The 17,585-nt window shown below is 41.1% G+C and overlaps 1 protein-coding gene across 5 annotated transcripts in view; it reads left to right on the top strand.

Moving 5' to 3' along the window:
• Nucleotides 1-17,585, top strand: part of rab11fip4b (RAB11 family interacting protein 4 (class II) b) — a 57,253-nt gene that overhangs the window by 19,161 nt on the left and 20,507 nt on the right. The window contains exon 1 of one of the 5 annotated variants that reach the window (XM_037108471.1): nucleotides 9,153-9,648. The exons of the other annotated variants lie outside the window; for them this stretch is intronic. Within the exon in view, the coding sequence (XP_036964366.1) occupies nucleotides 9,571-9,648 (78 nt within the window). The 5' untranslated portion in view covers nucleotides 9,153-9,570. Of the gene's footprint in view, nucleotides 1-9,152; nucleotides 9,649-17,585 lie in introns of those variants that run through there. 5 annotated transcript variants of the gene reach the window in all.

Genomic DNA, 17,585 nt, shown 5'->3' on the forward strand with positions numbered 1-17,585 from the left:
TGCCAAAGGGAGAGAAGGGAGTTGTACCGTATGCTCTTACAGGAAATGAAGAGGAATAGAGAGGCAGAGTTATGGAAGAAAACTACAGATAGCCGTGGCCAGCGGCATGATATTTTCGCGTCATCTGTCTGTCCATCCAATTATTGTGAATTGAATATCTCAGGAACACCTTGAGGAACTTTCAACTGTGACACAATTCTTTTTGCCACAGTATCGAAAGAGATAACGCCTTTTTTCACACTAGTACTGTGTCAAAGTTCAAGATTCTGGTATCATCACAACCTCAATCTCTGCATGCACATGACGGTCCTAAAGTAAGATTCTTACCTGTTGCAGGTCACAGTTTCTTTTATTGCTTGAATTATTCTGCCCAATTTAAAATGCCATCTTCTCTCTCTACTGCTGTCTTTATTGCTTCTTGCTTCAGGATGGTGTATACAGACGGCAGTGTAGACAGACCCACCAGGTGTACCTTTGTTAATCATTTAAGATCCCTCACCAGCTTCTCAACAGTAAACGTGAATGAGGCTGCAGCACTACTGCTGGGTTTGACATTTGGACTGGCATTTTTTTTTTCCTCATTTCCCACAGAGGAGACTAAGTCATCTAGCTGCCTTCATTGATTTATTTTGGAACAATTTCAGTAAACTCCTCTATGTTTCATTGTACAGGTTGTGGACTAATAAAGTATTATGTCATTTAATCTGGAGCACTTGTTGGTACAGGGAGTCTGTACAGCACTGTATGTGCTCACGCAGCTGTCCTGTCCATCTCAGGATGTGTGTGGGTGATCTCTGGCCCTTCCCATTTCTGATGACGCCCCTCTTAACACTTTGCCTTGCCATCACTTTCAGCAGTTCATTTCCGAACAACTTCTCGTTCTGATTGCGTGCCTCATTCGTCACTCCCTCCGCGAAGACATTTAAACTGGTAAGAGGCCTGTCTGCACAGATTGAAGAAGGACGTGTCACAGTGCTCACCAACACTTATTAGTGTGTGAAACTTAAACATGGATCTGACACATTTCTTCACACGCATGTCTATATGAGATACCAGATCGCACATGTACATTCAGAAACACACATCTGTCATCATCAAAGCTGACATGTCCATCACCAAACTCTCTCAGTCACAGCAGTAGCACAGACTGTGTCATGAGCAGAGACTGCTCTGTGTCTTTGTCAGACCCAGCCTGAATGATGCCTCACATGAAAGTGTCAGGTAGCTGAATCAGTGTGACCAACAGGATACACTCTGTGTCATTTAGTCTTTGGTTTCCAGCAGAGTTTGTTTTCTTTCCTCCTTCAATTGAGTGGCTTTTTCCACTGTTCTCTTTCACAGTTTACAGCGTACTGCCGGTCCTGTAAAGGCTGCGGACAGGAAATTGTACTGTGTCTTTGCGGAAGGCAGAAAAAATATAAACCCTGAGCCATCCGTCTGCCATGAGTCTTATTAAATTAAATATTTTACTCTCTCTCTCTCTCCCTTGCGTTCTGTACCACTTTCCTCCCTCTCTCCTTAATTTGCTGTCTCTCTCTACTGTTATCTCCCCTGACTAGTGCTGGAGGTCTGCGCTAAGCTCTGCTGTCCGTCTGTCTGTCTTGTTATCCATAATTAGTGTCTGGACCCTGTCTTCCTCCTTTCAAAGTGGATAAACTGAATTGCTTGCAACAGCACTGTTGCCCTCATCCTCTCTCTCTCTCTCTGCCCCCACATCTGAGCCAGCAATTCTTATGTTGCTCAAGGCCAGTGTGTTAAACACTGCAGCCCTCCTCACTACTGTTTCCATTTTTCTAACTTTACCTTCTGTTTACCCTGCTGCTCATGTTTTATTTGGGCCTCGTTTGATTTAACCATTGATTATTCTCCAACACCTCTTTAGATCCTCTCTTTCCCTCCGTCTTTTGGCAGTTTGTTGTTCCTCTGATCCCCATTTTCTCCTTTGTTTTTCTCACTAGCTTTTCGATCAGTCCACCCAACTTTTTTTCCCACCAGCATCACTTTTTCTTTGTTCCTGACATCTTTTCTCTCTCTATTTTCGTTTTCTCCCTCATTCGCTTTCTGTTTGTTTAATTAGGTCGCTGATTGTCCTGTGATGTGTGGACTGAAAAGAAAAGCTGTCACAGGAGCTCAGTTCTGGATCACTGCCTCCTCCTTCTCTTCTCTTTCTCTCTCTGTCTCTCTCCCTCCCCTTTTTTTCCTGTTTCACACACAACAAAGTTTTGACATTACAATGTTTTGGTATTGGGTTGCTGAGATATCTACTGTTAGCATGTTAGATATATACACACCAAGTTACAGCAGTGCATTCAACAAACTGACTGGAGAACTTTCTGAATTTAGGGAGGCATTTACTGACATAATATTTAAAGGTAGCTGCCACTAGCTCACTTAGCAAAGGAGCTTTGGACCGGGAGAAGATGGTAACTAAAACAAAAAAACAAAGTGTAACTTAAATTCTGACATATTGCTCCTTAAACAATGACTAAACAGCACAAAACTTGAAAACCTTTACAAATGCTACAGAATTACAATGCCATATTCTTCATACTCCATCCAAAATGTGATGCTTTTCTTTGTCATTTATGATATTATATGAAAAGGCTTTCTGTTTTTGATTGTTGGTTAGACAAAAGAAACAATTTGACAATGCCACTGGGATTTTCTTGTGTGTAATTCTTTATACTTAGCAATCCTTTAATTTATCGTGAAAATGATCAGCAGAATAATCAATTATTAAAATAATCACTAGTTGCCACACAGCATGGTTCTTGTTGCAGCAGTGAGCAGAGTGATGAGCAGTGTACGTACTTAGTTTAAAAGGCAATTTCACATGTATGTGTTGCCTCCACACAGTAGGGTGTCAGTACAGCCTTAAAGGAAGTTCATGCTTGCACAAACTGTTTCAACAAGTGTTTCAGCAAAACTGTGTGATAATACGGTGACACAGAAAAGCCTCATAGCTGGCTCAAATCCTTTTTCCATGTAAACATGAACTGTGAGTGCAAGAGAGGAGTGGTGTTGGTGTAAATGTTTACCGGGGCTGACTTCCTGTGTCAGCACCCAGGTCTCTTTGAGCCACAACACCGCTGCACTGCTTTTTGTGCAGCTGGAATAATACAACAGCATATAACTCTTAGTTCATCACATGCTGAATGGCTGAATCACTGGTGTACTAATGTGAAGCTGATATTGGTTCCAGTGCTTCATGCCTAGTGTTTTGTACAGTTACAGTTCATGCATGTGCTTTAGTGCAGTGTGTCTGCTGCGGCACCTTTCAAGAACTTTAAAGAACAAGATGTGAAAGTATTTAAATGAATGAATGTGTCCATTCAGGAGAAGAGACAAAAACATGTCTGTGAACAGTCGAGGCTTTGAAAATGCCATTTCTCCGTCTCGTTGGATTCAAATAACCTCTTCCACTGTTTGTGTGATCTGTGTGCGTCCCTTGTGTTTGTTCATCCCTTAACAAAGTGTGTTTATATTCCATGACCTTGGTCAATAACTCCTTTCACGGTTCAGTGTTTTCCCTCCTGTCTGTCAGGCTAATTAGCAACCATTGTCTCGTCGCATTGTTTCGGTTCAGCTCACACAGAGTGCCCCCTCTACCCACTGTAACCTTTTAATAGAGGAAGTGAAACCTCCATTAAACCTGAACATCCTGCTGAAGCTCTGCAACACTTCTTCTTTGGCTCGAGCTGCAAATACTCATTGGTTGGTTGGTGGATACTGGTTTTGTAGAAAACTTTGAAATGCAGATAGGAAGAATTTTTCTTGAACTTCTCTTTTTGTTTGTCCCTCCCTCAGCTTCCGATCTCAGCTTTTAATTGGACTGGTGTTTGTCTTCCTTACTTTCAATATTGAGTGGTCTACTGTCCCACTTGGCTGCAAGCGATTTGATCGATGGATGGTCAGGTTGTGTAGTGATCGTCAGGCTTTGATCTGTTGTCAGTCAGCTGTTTTCTTTTCTAAATTGAGGCTTTTGAACCTACAATCCCAAAGCATCACTATTTGTTAAGTTTGGAATTCAACTTAATATTACAAATAGGAGCTTTAAAGTACCAGAGATATGAACTTGTATTTGCATTTATAAATAACAGCCTACTGAGAAGTCAAAGCACTTTACTTTACCGTCACATTCACCCATTCACATACACATTCATGCACAAATGGCAGAGGGTGCCAGTTCTCCATCCAAATCACTCTGTGACATTTCTGTTCTCAGACATTCAAGCACACTGCAAATGGTACCGCCATTGGGAGCAATTTGGGGTTCTTGTCCAAGAATACTGAACATACAGAATACCCTATAACAACATCGATAGGCCTAAAAAGAGAGAAAACTTCCAAATATAGACGCAAGTTTGATCAGAAAGTTATAATGCTCATTAACTAGGTTTGTCATTGCAACAAAGCAATCATTAGCACACCACAGCATTGCACTGGCTAATATTTGAAACATTTTAAACATCCAACAAAAGTAGTATCCTGCTTTGTCTTACAATCATGTTGTCAGGAAAAGGGCCTACATTAATCTCCCGATACATGGCATGTTGAGTGACCTATAACTGGCCTGTTAGTTGATGCATAGACATGATTTTAGAGACACATCCATACATGCCAGTTTGAATGTATCCATGCATGTTCTCATGAGCAGCCCTCTGTCTGTGGAGTACTCAATGTTATACCTAACACCTGGTATAGATTTGAATTTGTAAGTCGAAAGGCCAAATAAAGCTGCCAAAAAAAGAAAACAGTGAGGAGTACTTTGCTATGCTATGTTTCATATTTTGAAATGAGTAATACGAGCAGGAACCACTAATCGGTTAATACCCTGTGTCGCAGACCTTAAGGTGTTTACATGCAAAAACGGTTTTGTACTTTGTACTTTTGTACATACTGTATTCCCTCCCTGTACATGTCTGTGTGTGTCTGCCTGTATTTGTCTGTCTGGCCCGTAGAGTGTACCCCATCCTTTCTGAGTGGAGTCCAAGTCTTATTGTGTTCTGTCATTCATAACTGTGTCAGAGTACATTTTGTCCTTCCATAAACAGATGCATCCTCACCAGTAATCAATACCTCCACAATTGTGTGTGAGTTCTCCCTCCAGGCAACACTAACCCAGTGGCCTGGTTTCACTTATATCCCGGCCATATTGTTCACAACAGATAGAATCTGGATCCTGCTGTAGGAAGTGGTGCACCTTTTACATGTTTGACACGTGGGGTTCCTATTTTTAGTTCAATTTTACAACAATTCTGTAAAACAGTTTGGTGGCACGAGTATTGTGTATATATTAAAATGGCAACAGTATATTTTGTTCTGACTAGAACTGCACTAGCAGTTAAGTAGATAATACTTCATACATCTATGCAGTACTTGTGCTTCCTGCTTTTGCATGTGTACACAGTACACACAATGGTGTAGTATACTGTTGGATGGATTAAGTGCATGAATAAGTTTTAGGAAGTTGAAACTAAATTGCTTAGAGATTAAGGCATTTTTGATTTTTTTAAAAAGTGCTTCTTGATGAAGAGAAACAAACCCCTAACTGCTCTGGCTGTCTGAATTGGAGCAGCCCCCTCACTCTGAAACTAATGTAATGTGATCTAAACGTAATGCCTGTGTATAGATCCTGTTTGTGGATGTTTGAAAAAAATATATCTGAATTGAATTATTAGAAGTGCTTTCGTCTTCCTCTTTGAAGCCCTGCTCCCATCGAATTGATCTTTTAGGTTTTTAATCACACATACTGAAAATCATTTATTCATGGTTTCACTTTTTCTGTCAAGCCCTGCAAACTCAAGATAGCAACAGAAATGATGCTGCACATTTCAGCCCTTTCAGTATTTCTTTCGCTCACTCACACGCTATCTGACCCTCTCAGTTCCTCCACTGCCTACATTGTCATTAAAATGAATGTCACATAGTTGTGCAGTTAATGTTTGCATGCTGTCAGATTTCAGGCTCTGCAACAAATGTTCCTTGCAACCCTTAATTTCAAATTGTGTGTATTTATCGAGTAAGACAGAAGATACACATCATTTATAGGCTGTAGAACAATCTAGTCGTCCGATCAGGCCATGCCATGTTGCACACTGGGGTTATGGAAATCACCGGGGGCGGGAGCACCAAAGGAATTCAGAAGGCTGCAGAATCAGCTGCGGCATGAATACCCGAGGCTGGTGGGATTAAGCAGCCTGAAGACACATGGCAGAACTGCTGATCTCTTGGACTGAAATAAAATTCACTCTTGTGAAACAACTAGGCTTGAAATGATAACTGTGATTCACAAGATCATCAAGATGATATAATCTTAATCTTGCAACATTTATTTTTATTAGGACAAACTTTTTTTTGTTTGTTTTGTTTTGTTGTTTTGTTTTGTTTTTGGCGGAAAACAAAGAGTCTTAGATAAGCAATCATAAACCATGACGTCCCCCTTCACAAATAAAGGATAAATACATTTAGGACTGTACGTCAGTGAGCTAGACAGCTTATTCAAGTCATTCATGTGACAATATTCACAATTGTCCTGATAATAAAAATTCACCACAATCCCCTTTTTGTAAATTTTTATATTGTGATCCACAACTAATTCTTTCCTCCTCTTATCCCTAGTAACAAAATTATCACAGGAAATCTGTAGGTTCACATGTGGCAGTCATGCATCCAAAGCTCTGCTCTGCAGATCCTTACAAGAAGTAGCAGCACCGTTATTTGCAGTCACAGCACTCGACCCAAATAAGCAGCCTACCGACCCACTGCCCCCTAAAGAGTCTCTCTGCCTTGTTGTCTTCTGCTTCTTTCCTTAGTCTTTGGGGCCTCTCCCTCTCTCGCTCCATCCATCTCTACCCCCACCCTCTTCCTCTCTGTCATTCGTCTTGCTGCATTGCGAACCCCAGCAGCTGGATGAGAATCCCCACAGAGCTGCTTCGACTGAAAACACACATTTGTTTATTTATTTTGTTTTTAACACTTCACTATGTGATCTTAAGGTATATGCCTGAAGGTGCTTCAGCCTTGTGTCCATTCAACACCACCTCTTTGCCACTCAGCCTCATCGCTTTAGTACAGCACCTCTCTACCCCATTATACACCATTACAGAAAGTAAGTTATGTCTTCCCTTCTCTGAATAGCATTAACATAACTTTATTAACACTGTGCGAAAGCATGTAGTGAAAGCCAGGCCCTTGGTCCGTAACTATGTGTTGCAGTGTGAATGAGGCAGGTAGACATGAATAGAATTGTAAATGGCTTCTTTGAAAGGGGGGGGAAAGAGGCCAGCCCTCTAACAAATTGCACATAAACAAATAGCCACAGGCAATTGGCTGAGTCGCTGCCAACATCTTTGAGAAGTGACGGAGAAGAAGAGCAAGAGGAAGGGAGGGAGAAAGGAAACGGTAGGAAGGGTGCATTCTTTCCCACACAATTAGATTTTATTTGGCTCCCTGAGCTTGGATCATATCTCTTTCCTCCTCTTCATCTTTCTCACCACATCTCCCTCTTCATCAGCATCAGGGTGCTCACATCAAGTAGCTCTCTGACACCTACTACATGAGACACAGAGATTGGCTGGCATATAGAGCATGAGTCATGAAATTGACACTGAAAGACTAAAAATATGAGCGGAAGAGCAAGTGAGATATCGAGAGATGATACGCTCACTGACATTTTCTTGTCATTATAGCAGGATGAAGTTTTGGCTCAGCTGCCATCAGCTCTTGCCAGCGGCGGCTGAGTCCAGTCCAAACAAAACAACATATAGCCAGAGATATATCGTAATTTTATTGACAACAACAGTGTATTAAATTGATGGATTAATCTAAAGTTTTGGTGAGGAGGAAACACAGTAAGAAGATGAGAAAATCAAAAAATAAAAGCACAGAAGTAACAGAATAAACATACAGAAGCTGCCGTTGTTCTCTTTTCATTTCAAGTCGCACAGGGACCAGAGGGGATTTGCTGTGATGGTAGAGTGTGTGATGATGGCAGAGTGTATGATTTATTCTGTTTTCACATCACAGTGAACAAGTCCTTCACATACAAATAAGGCAACAGTAATATTGGAGTAAAAAAGAATAAAGAAAATCTAATAGATTTAGATTATCTTACATTGTTCAAGCACCTTCTCCCAGTGTTGGAGTGTAACTTAGTACATGTCAAGAACTGTACAAATGTTTATTTATTTATTCATTTGTTTGTTTATTTAAAAGGGACGGTGTACATCAATTGACATTTTCAGTTTACACTCAAAATGTAAATATGACAGAATTAGCAAAAAAAAAAAAAATCATTTTCGTCTGTAGTACCTTGTAAGGTACTTCTTACTTTATAACATGATGGCATTTACAGGTTTTGCAACATACTTTGCTAACATTTATTCTGGCATCTGAGTTGTAAATCTGTCTGATGTTTTCTCAACTAATCAGTTAGTTGTTAATAAAATGTCAGAAAGTACTTTGAAGCTGCAGTTTGGATATTTAAGTTGCTTGTTTTGTCCGTCCAACAGTTGAAAAACCAAAAATAATTCAGTTTGACAAGTTAGAAGACTAACTAAACCAACAAATCTTCTCAATAAGAGGACTGAACCACAGTATTTTTTGTCGTTTTAGCTTAAAAGATCGCTGTAGAATGAGTCCATTGTTGGAATATTCACCAATTAACTCTCTGTTGATTGACCAATCAATTAACTGATTGCCGATAACATCGTTGATACAAGTAATTTTCTGAACTCATTTGAAAGTTTTAGTCTAGTGACATGAACAACGCATGCCTCTGGCTGCATTGCCCCCTTTTCCCATTGTGACTAACAGGTGTGTCGCCTTCACTTTGACCTGTCTTGTGGAATCTGCTACATCACTGAAGACAAACAGTTTCAGTTTTAAGTGACAGCGCTCACCTCCCTCCCCCTCTCAACAGCCCACACAGGCACTGGCCTCTGCTACAACAGAGCTGGACAGAGAGGCAGGCAGGGCTTCATATGCAAATATAGCCTGAGTAGGCGGCAGCCCAGAGCAGACTGTGCAGCAATGTGAGGGCTCTCACAAGCCCTGCCCACACAAGCCAGTTGCTAAGCAACCACCGCAAGGGGGAGGGAGGGGGAGGAGGGGCCATGAATTCAACAACTGTTGCCTGATATGAGCTCTCACTGTGTGAATGCGAGTCAGCCGGCGAACCAGTCAGCAAGAGAGGGAAAGTGTGTGAGGGTGTGGGGTCCAGAGTCTGTGTTTCTGTGTGTGTCTGTGAGTGTGTGTGCTACAAAGCGAGACAGAGAGAGAGAGAGAGAGAGAGAGAGAGGGAGGCAGTCGCAGTCTCTGTTGGTGGAGGAGAAACCAGGCAGCCGGTGCAGCAGCGTTTTAAAGTGAACGGTACATCCTGCGCCGCTCCTCTGCCTCTCTTTTGGATTATACCACTGGCAGGGACTCACCCTTTGGACTATCCCGGTGCTTCCTCCTCCTCTTGCCTTTGAAGGGAACACCTGTGTGTGGTGTGTGTGAGAGAGTGTGTGGATTGTGTGTGTGTGTGCCAAGACAAACAGACTTAGCCCTGGTGGACAGGGCGAGTGGATGACTTCAGTGGATGAGGGTTTGGCTGGTGGAAAGAGGGGGACTGCTGACCATGGACTCCCCTCACTAGTGAACGGGGTAAGCAACCAGACTGCACCCAGTCAGCTGGAAAATGGGGATGACGAAAGAATACTTGACAGAATGGGAGCAAAACAGAGGAGGGACTCAAAGGCGTAAGGTAGAAAGCCAGAAAGAGGGACAGGCTTAAAACATGAGGAAAGCAGAAATAGTTTTTAGTGGGGGGGGAGACGGACAAGATCAGCGGCGGTGCAGAGTCCATTGTCCCCCAGTTTGTGTTTGAATGTGTGTGTGTGTGTGTGTGTGTTGCATGCGAGTGACCCTGCCTCACAGCTTCCCTGTCTGTCTTGCTCAGCTGTTGGCGTCTGTGTCATCACTCTGCACCGTCCTGTCTCCTCCATTCGCTCTCGTCTCATCCCAGTCTTATCTTTCTCTCTCTGCCTCAGCCGCTGGTGGCTCTGTCGCGGTTCAACATCCCTCTGATGGTAATGGGATTAATTGGAAAATCAGGGTAGCTCTAAGGAGAGGGAGTGACAGAGAGGAAGGAGGAAGCAAGGAAGACAGCGTGATCAAAATAAGTGTTCAGGCAGCAGGACAGATACAGCACATCCAGGTATAGATGGATTGAAAAAGAAATGACAAATGAATGGCATAAAGAGGTTAACTTTGGAAAGGTTCTCTTGATTTTAAGTGTAATTCTAGTTATTCTAGTGTGGTTTACTCTGGCCATAGTTCAGAGAAAATAGGGAGGTTAATACCATATCAATCATAATGGGTTTCGAACCCAACACGCTGAAAATGTAAGGTGTACTGTTAACATGACACTCACACGACATGGCTTAGAAAGGGTGTTTAAATTCATTTTATTTACAAGTTAAGATGTTGTAAATCGTGTTTTTGGCCTCAGGAACAAGTTCTTTACATTACCAGAGACATTAAGATGATCTTAAAGAATGCAACAACAGTGTGCGGTTTCCAGCAAAAGAATATTATCCTTATTGAACATGTGATGTTCACAGTACAGCTGTACTTTTTGTATCTTCTAATATTCCTTCATTACTCCAAAAATAGAAGGCAAGGTGAGTCCTTTGTGGGGATCACAATAGCAACATGTGACGTCAGACCCAATAGTCATTTTGAATACTCCTGGTCTGTGACTGGACATTACATAACGAGATTACTCTCCTTCAGACGAACAGGAAAATGCGGGTTGATTGTCCCGGGCTAATACATTCCTGGAAGACTTGTTTTCCACTCAAATCATTTCGTAAAAGTTCATATAGTATATTGAATATAGTTGTGGGGGGGTTTTTGTTTGTTTTTTGCAGTAGTTTGTTTGTGTGTCCTTAAACAAGATTGACATTCAGCCAAGAGTCTTTCGCAGTGCACAGTGTGTACACCAGGACTAGAATAACTAGATTAGCATGCGGCAGTGAGCTGTACTGGATGAATGGAAGCTAATCTGCAGCAGTTAAAACAGTCACTCCCTTCTATGATGTCTCTCTCTCTGCGAAAAAAAAAAAAGAACAAATTCGTAACAGTACAAATAATTATCTTAATATGAATAGTTAGTTCTTATTTACTTCCTTTCTTCTACTATAATTTTAAAGAACACAATCACCAGAATAAATGGTAAAAATGAGGATTTCTGCACACCATGGATATGTGGTAACTTTTTTAGGTTAGATTTTATATCTGACCTTTTAAAATGCCATCATATCAGTGGTTTGCAGAAACGTTAATCAGCAACATCTCACTCTGCCGGCTCAGCCGTTCCAAAGCCAAATGTTACCTCTGAACATCTGCAGAAGCTCTTCTGGTTCTTAAAGTTTTCCTTTTTACGAAAATACTTTATGCTCTGCACATGCAGCAGCTGACAGGAGGCAGAGGCCTGACCACCTGCTTTTCAACTGCCGCTAACGACACACTGAAATGCCCCCATTCAATGGACAACTGCAAGAGAGCTGACAAACAGTGGCTCAAGAAAAAGACAATTCACGCCATTAGAGAATAACCGTGAGGCGCTGTCTTTTCTTCTCACTGGACGTCAGTGTGGTGACTCAGAGAAGACAATCAAAGCGCCAGACACAACAGGCTGTTGCTGTAAGGACGACAGATCTGCACACTGAATGAGACAGAGCTGTGAAGCGTTATATATGAGTCAGGGCGTTGTGCTTTTCCCTTGAAGATGAATATAACTTCTCTTCTCGCAATCGCTTATCATAGTATCGATGATGATAATTCAAGGAAACATGACTAAAGCATCCCTGAAACCATTAGTAAACGGACCAAGAGTGAATCCTGGAAACTTTGACAGTTGATTAATTTGTGAGGTCACATAAACAGGCCAAAATGTTTGGTTGAGCTCCTGAAAGTGATTTTATTTGCTGCTTTTCTGTGTTTTTATATCATTGTTAATTGAATATCTTGGGTTATGGTGAGACAATACAAGACATCTAAATGCTAAACACACAGTTTTTTTCTGCTTTATGACTCGATCAAAACAATGGCAACAAAAAAATGGAGTTTGATGATGTCAATAAGTACAACTGGATAATGGTTGATGCCTTAATTGTTAAACAACCACCACTGCCGATGAAATTCTGACGTGACTCACGCAGATACGTTCACAGTATTCACGTCATGTTTAGTCGTGTTTGCTGACTTCCGACCTCTCTGCCATTTCTCGTGCCAAACAAAATGCACCCTCGCGTTAAATAGAATTACAGATTTCTCTGGGTTTGAACATTGTGGGAAACATTTGGTACAATCGAAGTACACAACTAGACAAAATGTGCAACAGAATTGTACTTTTTAGACATTGCAATGCGTAAATGTTTAATATTATATCTGTAGTGATATATAATGATGAGCTGCAGACCCACTGGATAGTATGACACTGTCTGTCGTAGGGTTAAAAACAAAGCTCATGACTTTGGTTTGACTTCTGTGGGCAAGTGCCTACTTCCTTGTTTTGATATGAAGTAGCAAGTTTTGTTCGAACATACTGTTAGTCATCAAATACAAAGTTAAGGAACCGGTGTCTGACACAACAAGGACAAATGGACCGATACACCCAAATTCATACACCTGCCAACTTATGTGACAGCTTCTCTTAATTGCACCTCGAGTTGACAGGGACTGTTTGGCCTGTATTCTGATTTGTATAGCATAGGACCCAGAACAGCTCTCTTTTTTGTTAGCTTTCTTTTTCGCTTTTGTTTCTAAGTAAGACACTCATCTTTTTGATTGGTGGTGTCACACATTTACGCACTGACTCACATACCTCGACATGTGGAGCGCTGACTGAATGTGCGGCAGTCGGCAGGATGCACCGATTGCTTTGCATGCGGCATCTGTGATCTGCAGTTAACAGAGCCAAATTGTCTTGGCATGTTTTAAAGGAAACAAACGCGGTTCAATCAACAACACGCACACACGCAGTGTAACAGTAAATTGCTCATAACCAAGGGATGAATTTCAAGTTCTCCTGGTTTTATCGGCCTACTGTATATACACTCCCACCCACACACGTGGTTTGAAACACTTGTAACAGCACTAATTTTTTAACCACTGTAACTTCTACCTCGTTTTAAACCTTTACTCAACTTCTAAACCTAATTTGAATGTTGATCTTCAAAACCTGCATTTTCAGCTTCAAATAAGTACTTCTCACACCTTTCTGCATGTTAAGACATTTTCCTCTTATTCAGTCAATACGGAAATGCAACAGAAAGCACAGGCACACACGCTGTTTCTCTTCTCTGGGTTTCCTGTTTGAGTCTAAACTGGGCTTAATTGAGAATACCTCCACACAGTCGGCAGTGTGTGGCTCCTGTCCCTCCCTACGTTGTCCTTTGTCCAGAGCTACATTCCTGGTAATCCAAGCAGCTACCTGTTTCCCCCTGAGACTCAGGTGGAAACAAATGTGTTTGTGTGCGACTGGAACGCTTTGCATAGCGTAGAGTCATAATGTTTTGTGTGTGTAATGTTTGTAGATGTGTAGGTGTGTGTGTGTCAAGCTGCACTTACAGCCCCTGTGTTGATGTTTTACTTACCATTTTGACTTAAGGATGAATGAGCAGGAAGGAAGAGAGACTTTATTTAACAGTCTCAGGTGTTTTTTGTGCAGTTGTTCTTTTGGGGCAAGTGTGTGTGTGTGTGTGTGTGTGTGTGTGTGTGTGTGTGTGTGTGTGTGTGTGTGTGTGTGTGTCATTTACTTCTCACCATGTTGACTTAACAGAATATTTGTGAAATGTGACTCATTACTTCCCCTCTGTGTAATGTGTGAGTGTCTTCATGCGTAGGAGTATTGGTTACCACTGGAGCTGAATAATACAGAGGTGCATGCAGATACATGCACATACGCACACAGAGAGTGTGTATTCTCCCCTGTCATGGTACTGTGTGAATATGATCATCACTCAACAAATGAAGACTTTTTGAAGGTGTATATGTGTACATGCAAATATCAGTTTTGCTGGGTATTCTCTGGTTTAAAACATAATTCTTGCGTTTTTTAGTTTTCTTGAATATTTACTAATTTGTGTATGAAATGTCATGAAGTTATAAAGAAAGAAAAACGGACAATAACAGTTTCCCCAAGCCAAAGGAGAGTTCTTTTAATAGCAGTTCAAAAGCCTAAAATATTTCCTTTATTATAAGAAGAGTACCAAACCCCCAAATAAGAAGCTGGAACCAGCCATTGCTGGGCATTGAATGCTTCAATAATTCCTGAAATGATTGACTAATCAAATAATCAACTATCCATTTCAGCTTTTGCGAATTAGAATATCCTTTTAAGGTTCTGTAAATCCTCTTATACCCACCAGTCTCAGTGCTTCTTGTTACCCAGTGGTGAGATTTGAGGCTCAGAGTTGACAGAAGAGCCATGGGTGACAGAGTCGAAAGGCTGAATATCAGAGCAGGAGCATTAAACGTTTCATTTTATAGGTGAATATTTCTGTGGTGGCAGCACTTGAGCAGCTCAGGGCTTAGAAGAATGGGTAGCGAGAGAGTAAGAGAGGATGGAAAGAACAAAGAGAGAGAGATGTAAAGCCTCTGCAGAGAAACGCCTCTTATCTCTGGAGCCTGGTCTGACAAACACAAGCAGAGAGACTGCTGTGTCTTTCTCTCCCCTTTTCTCCCTCCTCTCTTTTTCTCTGTCTATTTTCTCTCCCTCCATTTCCATGTTCCCCCCTATTTTCAATTTCTCCCTCACTCGTCTCCTTTTGATTGCTGACTCATACTAAATCAAAGCTTTGTGAGAGTGTGGATCGATCCAGTCGATGTCAGTTCACGTGTCCGCTCATGCAATTCCAGCCCACTCTGCTGCAGCCCTCCATCTCTGTTTTGCCCTCTCTGTCTTTTGCACAATATTTGTTTTGCTTCATTGTCCAGCAACAAGGTGGTTACTGTCCAGCTAGTTATACAACAAAAAGACAACAGCAACAACATGTTTTAAATCCCTGTAAGCTGCGTAATTCCTTTAGTCTAGTTTTGCACAAACCACAAACATGTTTCTCAAACGTTCTTAGAGGGCGGTCCTCAATAGAGTGCTTGGATCTGTAAAGACTGTTGCATCTCTTTTTGAAGATTTAGCTTCAGTTTCTTTAAGTACAGAATGTTTTTAATTAATGAAATATCTAATTCAGATCAAATTGCATAAAGAATGTCCTTGTTTTGTCTTTTATTGATTGCATTTCTGCGGGCAATTGAGATGTTTTCCTGTCAAATTCTGAAAAAGTCGACAAGAAACAATGAAACTACCGTAACTTAAACATATCACTCTTAAGATGAGAAAATAAGGTGTTCAGGTTGTACCTCTCTTACCCAGTCATGGTCTGCCAGCCATCTCCCACTTTTCACAGCGGGATTAATAGCGCCTGGAAATGCATGGTCATCCACATAATTCTCCAGTGTGCCAGAGGGGCAGATAAATGATTTGTTCAGCACTAAAACTGTATTGACCCTCAGCACTCAGCACACGCTAAAGGGGTGTGAGAAGAGGTGGATCAGGAGTCTATCTTTTTAATGATGGCTGTAACAATCCTGTTCCTGCTGCTGCTGTTGTTGTTGAACTTTGATAAACAGTTCGGGTCTTTGATGACTTCATGATTGAACACTAATCTCAAGTTAATTGGCCTCTCACTAGGTAATTAGTTCATGTCACTCTGCCTGTCTCTGTGTGTGTGTGTGTGTGTGTGTGTGTGTGTGTGTGTGTGTGTGTGTGTGTGTGTGTGTGTGTGTGTGTGTGTGTGTGTGTGTGTGTGTGTGTGTGCTTGTAAGCTTTTATTATATACAGCAGTATACGGCTGCCAAGTGGGAGTACACTGATTAGCTGCTAAAAACAGATGTCAAATTTCTTGTGTTTAACTTTAATCATCTTCTGAAACTTTTTCATGATTGAATGTAGATTACTAAGATTACAAAGCTTACTTTACTGGCAGTAGTAGCAGGAAAATCCTTAGTTTGTAGTTGTTCAAAGGAAGAACCTGCTCAAATACCTGGGAGTGACTCTTGAGTGAGTGGCGCTTTACTCAACCTTGGTAAGTGGACTAAGCAATAGAAACTGATGGAATATCAGCACATCATTGGACTTGATATAAAAATACACCTTTCAAAAGGGAAATTGTTGAAAGCAGAGATACATCGTTGCAGCATCTCGTCAGCCTTATCAAAGTAGAGGAAGCAGCTGTTTTGTCGTCGTTGTTGCAGTGCTTTTATACTATTGTATTTGCCAGTAAATACTATGCATTCACACACTTTTGGTTAAGAACATTGTAAAATATGTCACGTATTGTTGTTGTGTACTAAACTGAATGTCGTTAAAGAACTTGAGATGCAGCCAGAAGCTGAGTTTTGGGTAACACAAGTAAAAATGCTAAGAAAACGTAGTTCAAACGTAGTTCAAGAAAAATGTAGTTATCTCCGTAAACAACTTATCTAACTAGCTAATTAATAACCTCAAAATGACGATGAATTGTCCCCATTCATAAAGGGGCTTAACTCTACATTAATGAGCACAGCGCTGGCTGCAGTTGTGCTTAAATCAGCTTTGGGCGCTGCAGGGAACTTCAGGACTGTCGAGCACTGCACAAGCTTTGACAGTCATATTTTGTGTTTGACCAGGTTAGAAATGTTGCATGGCTCAGCTTTGTATTTTTCAGTACAAATATTGCAATGACCATTGCCCTGATTCACTGTGACTTGTTGTAGGGGTGACAGATCGGTCTTCTTCTTCCTGTATGTACTATAAAGATGAGCTATGACATACCAAAATGTGGCGCTGTTTGATTTATTTTGAAATGGTACTCTGGTCTGTACCCTTAAAGGTAAACAGTTAGGGATTGTGGCTCTGACGACACAAACTGACAAATTGTTGTTGGAAGTGTAAAATGAACAGCCATCTCCCTTGTTCATATTTTATGTGTTGTTAATAATACAGTCACCTGAATTCCTCCTTTGCTTCTATCTCAATGTTCACAGTTTTTCAATTTGAATGTTGCTTCAGAGGAAAACAACTGCTGCTGTTGCTTTTCATGAGAGGACAGTCTTGTTTTATAAAAGCACAAGTGTAGCTAATGACATTGATTATGGCTCCATTTCATTGTATCGCATCAGTCATCAGAATTAGTGTCAAGTTTATTGCCAAGTAAGTTTTCACAGTAGATTTTCACTCAGTGTTTTGGTGCATAATGCAGGGACAATGGTCTGTTGTTCACTTTCTTCTTAATCAAGCTACATTAATTTTCCCACATATGAAATACCGAAGTTGATTCAACTTGCTAAGAATCACCTCCGTGATATTTATGTCCAAGAGAATTTGCATCGTGTATTTGGATGAATTTTAATTATTTGACTACAGCTCGTCTCAGAGGAAATAAAATGGTTCAGAGTGTCTCACCTGTTTGGTCCCAAATCTCTCTCTCACACAAAGACACACTTTGTTTCTAACATGGAAATGCTGAATGTTTGCCTCCCTAGCAACCAGTACT

The sequence above is a fragment of the Acanthopagrus latus genome, chromosome 1, assembly GCF_904848185.1.
Source record: "Acanthopagrus latus isolate v.2019 chromosome 1, fAcaLat1.1, whole genome shotgun sequence".
NCBI classification, from domain to species: Eukaryota; Metazoa; Chordata; class Actinopteri; order Spariformes; family Sparidae; genus Acanthopagrus; species Acanthopagrus latus.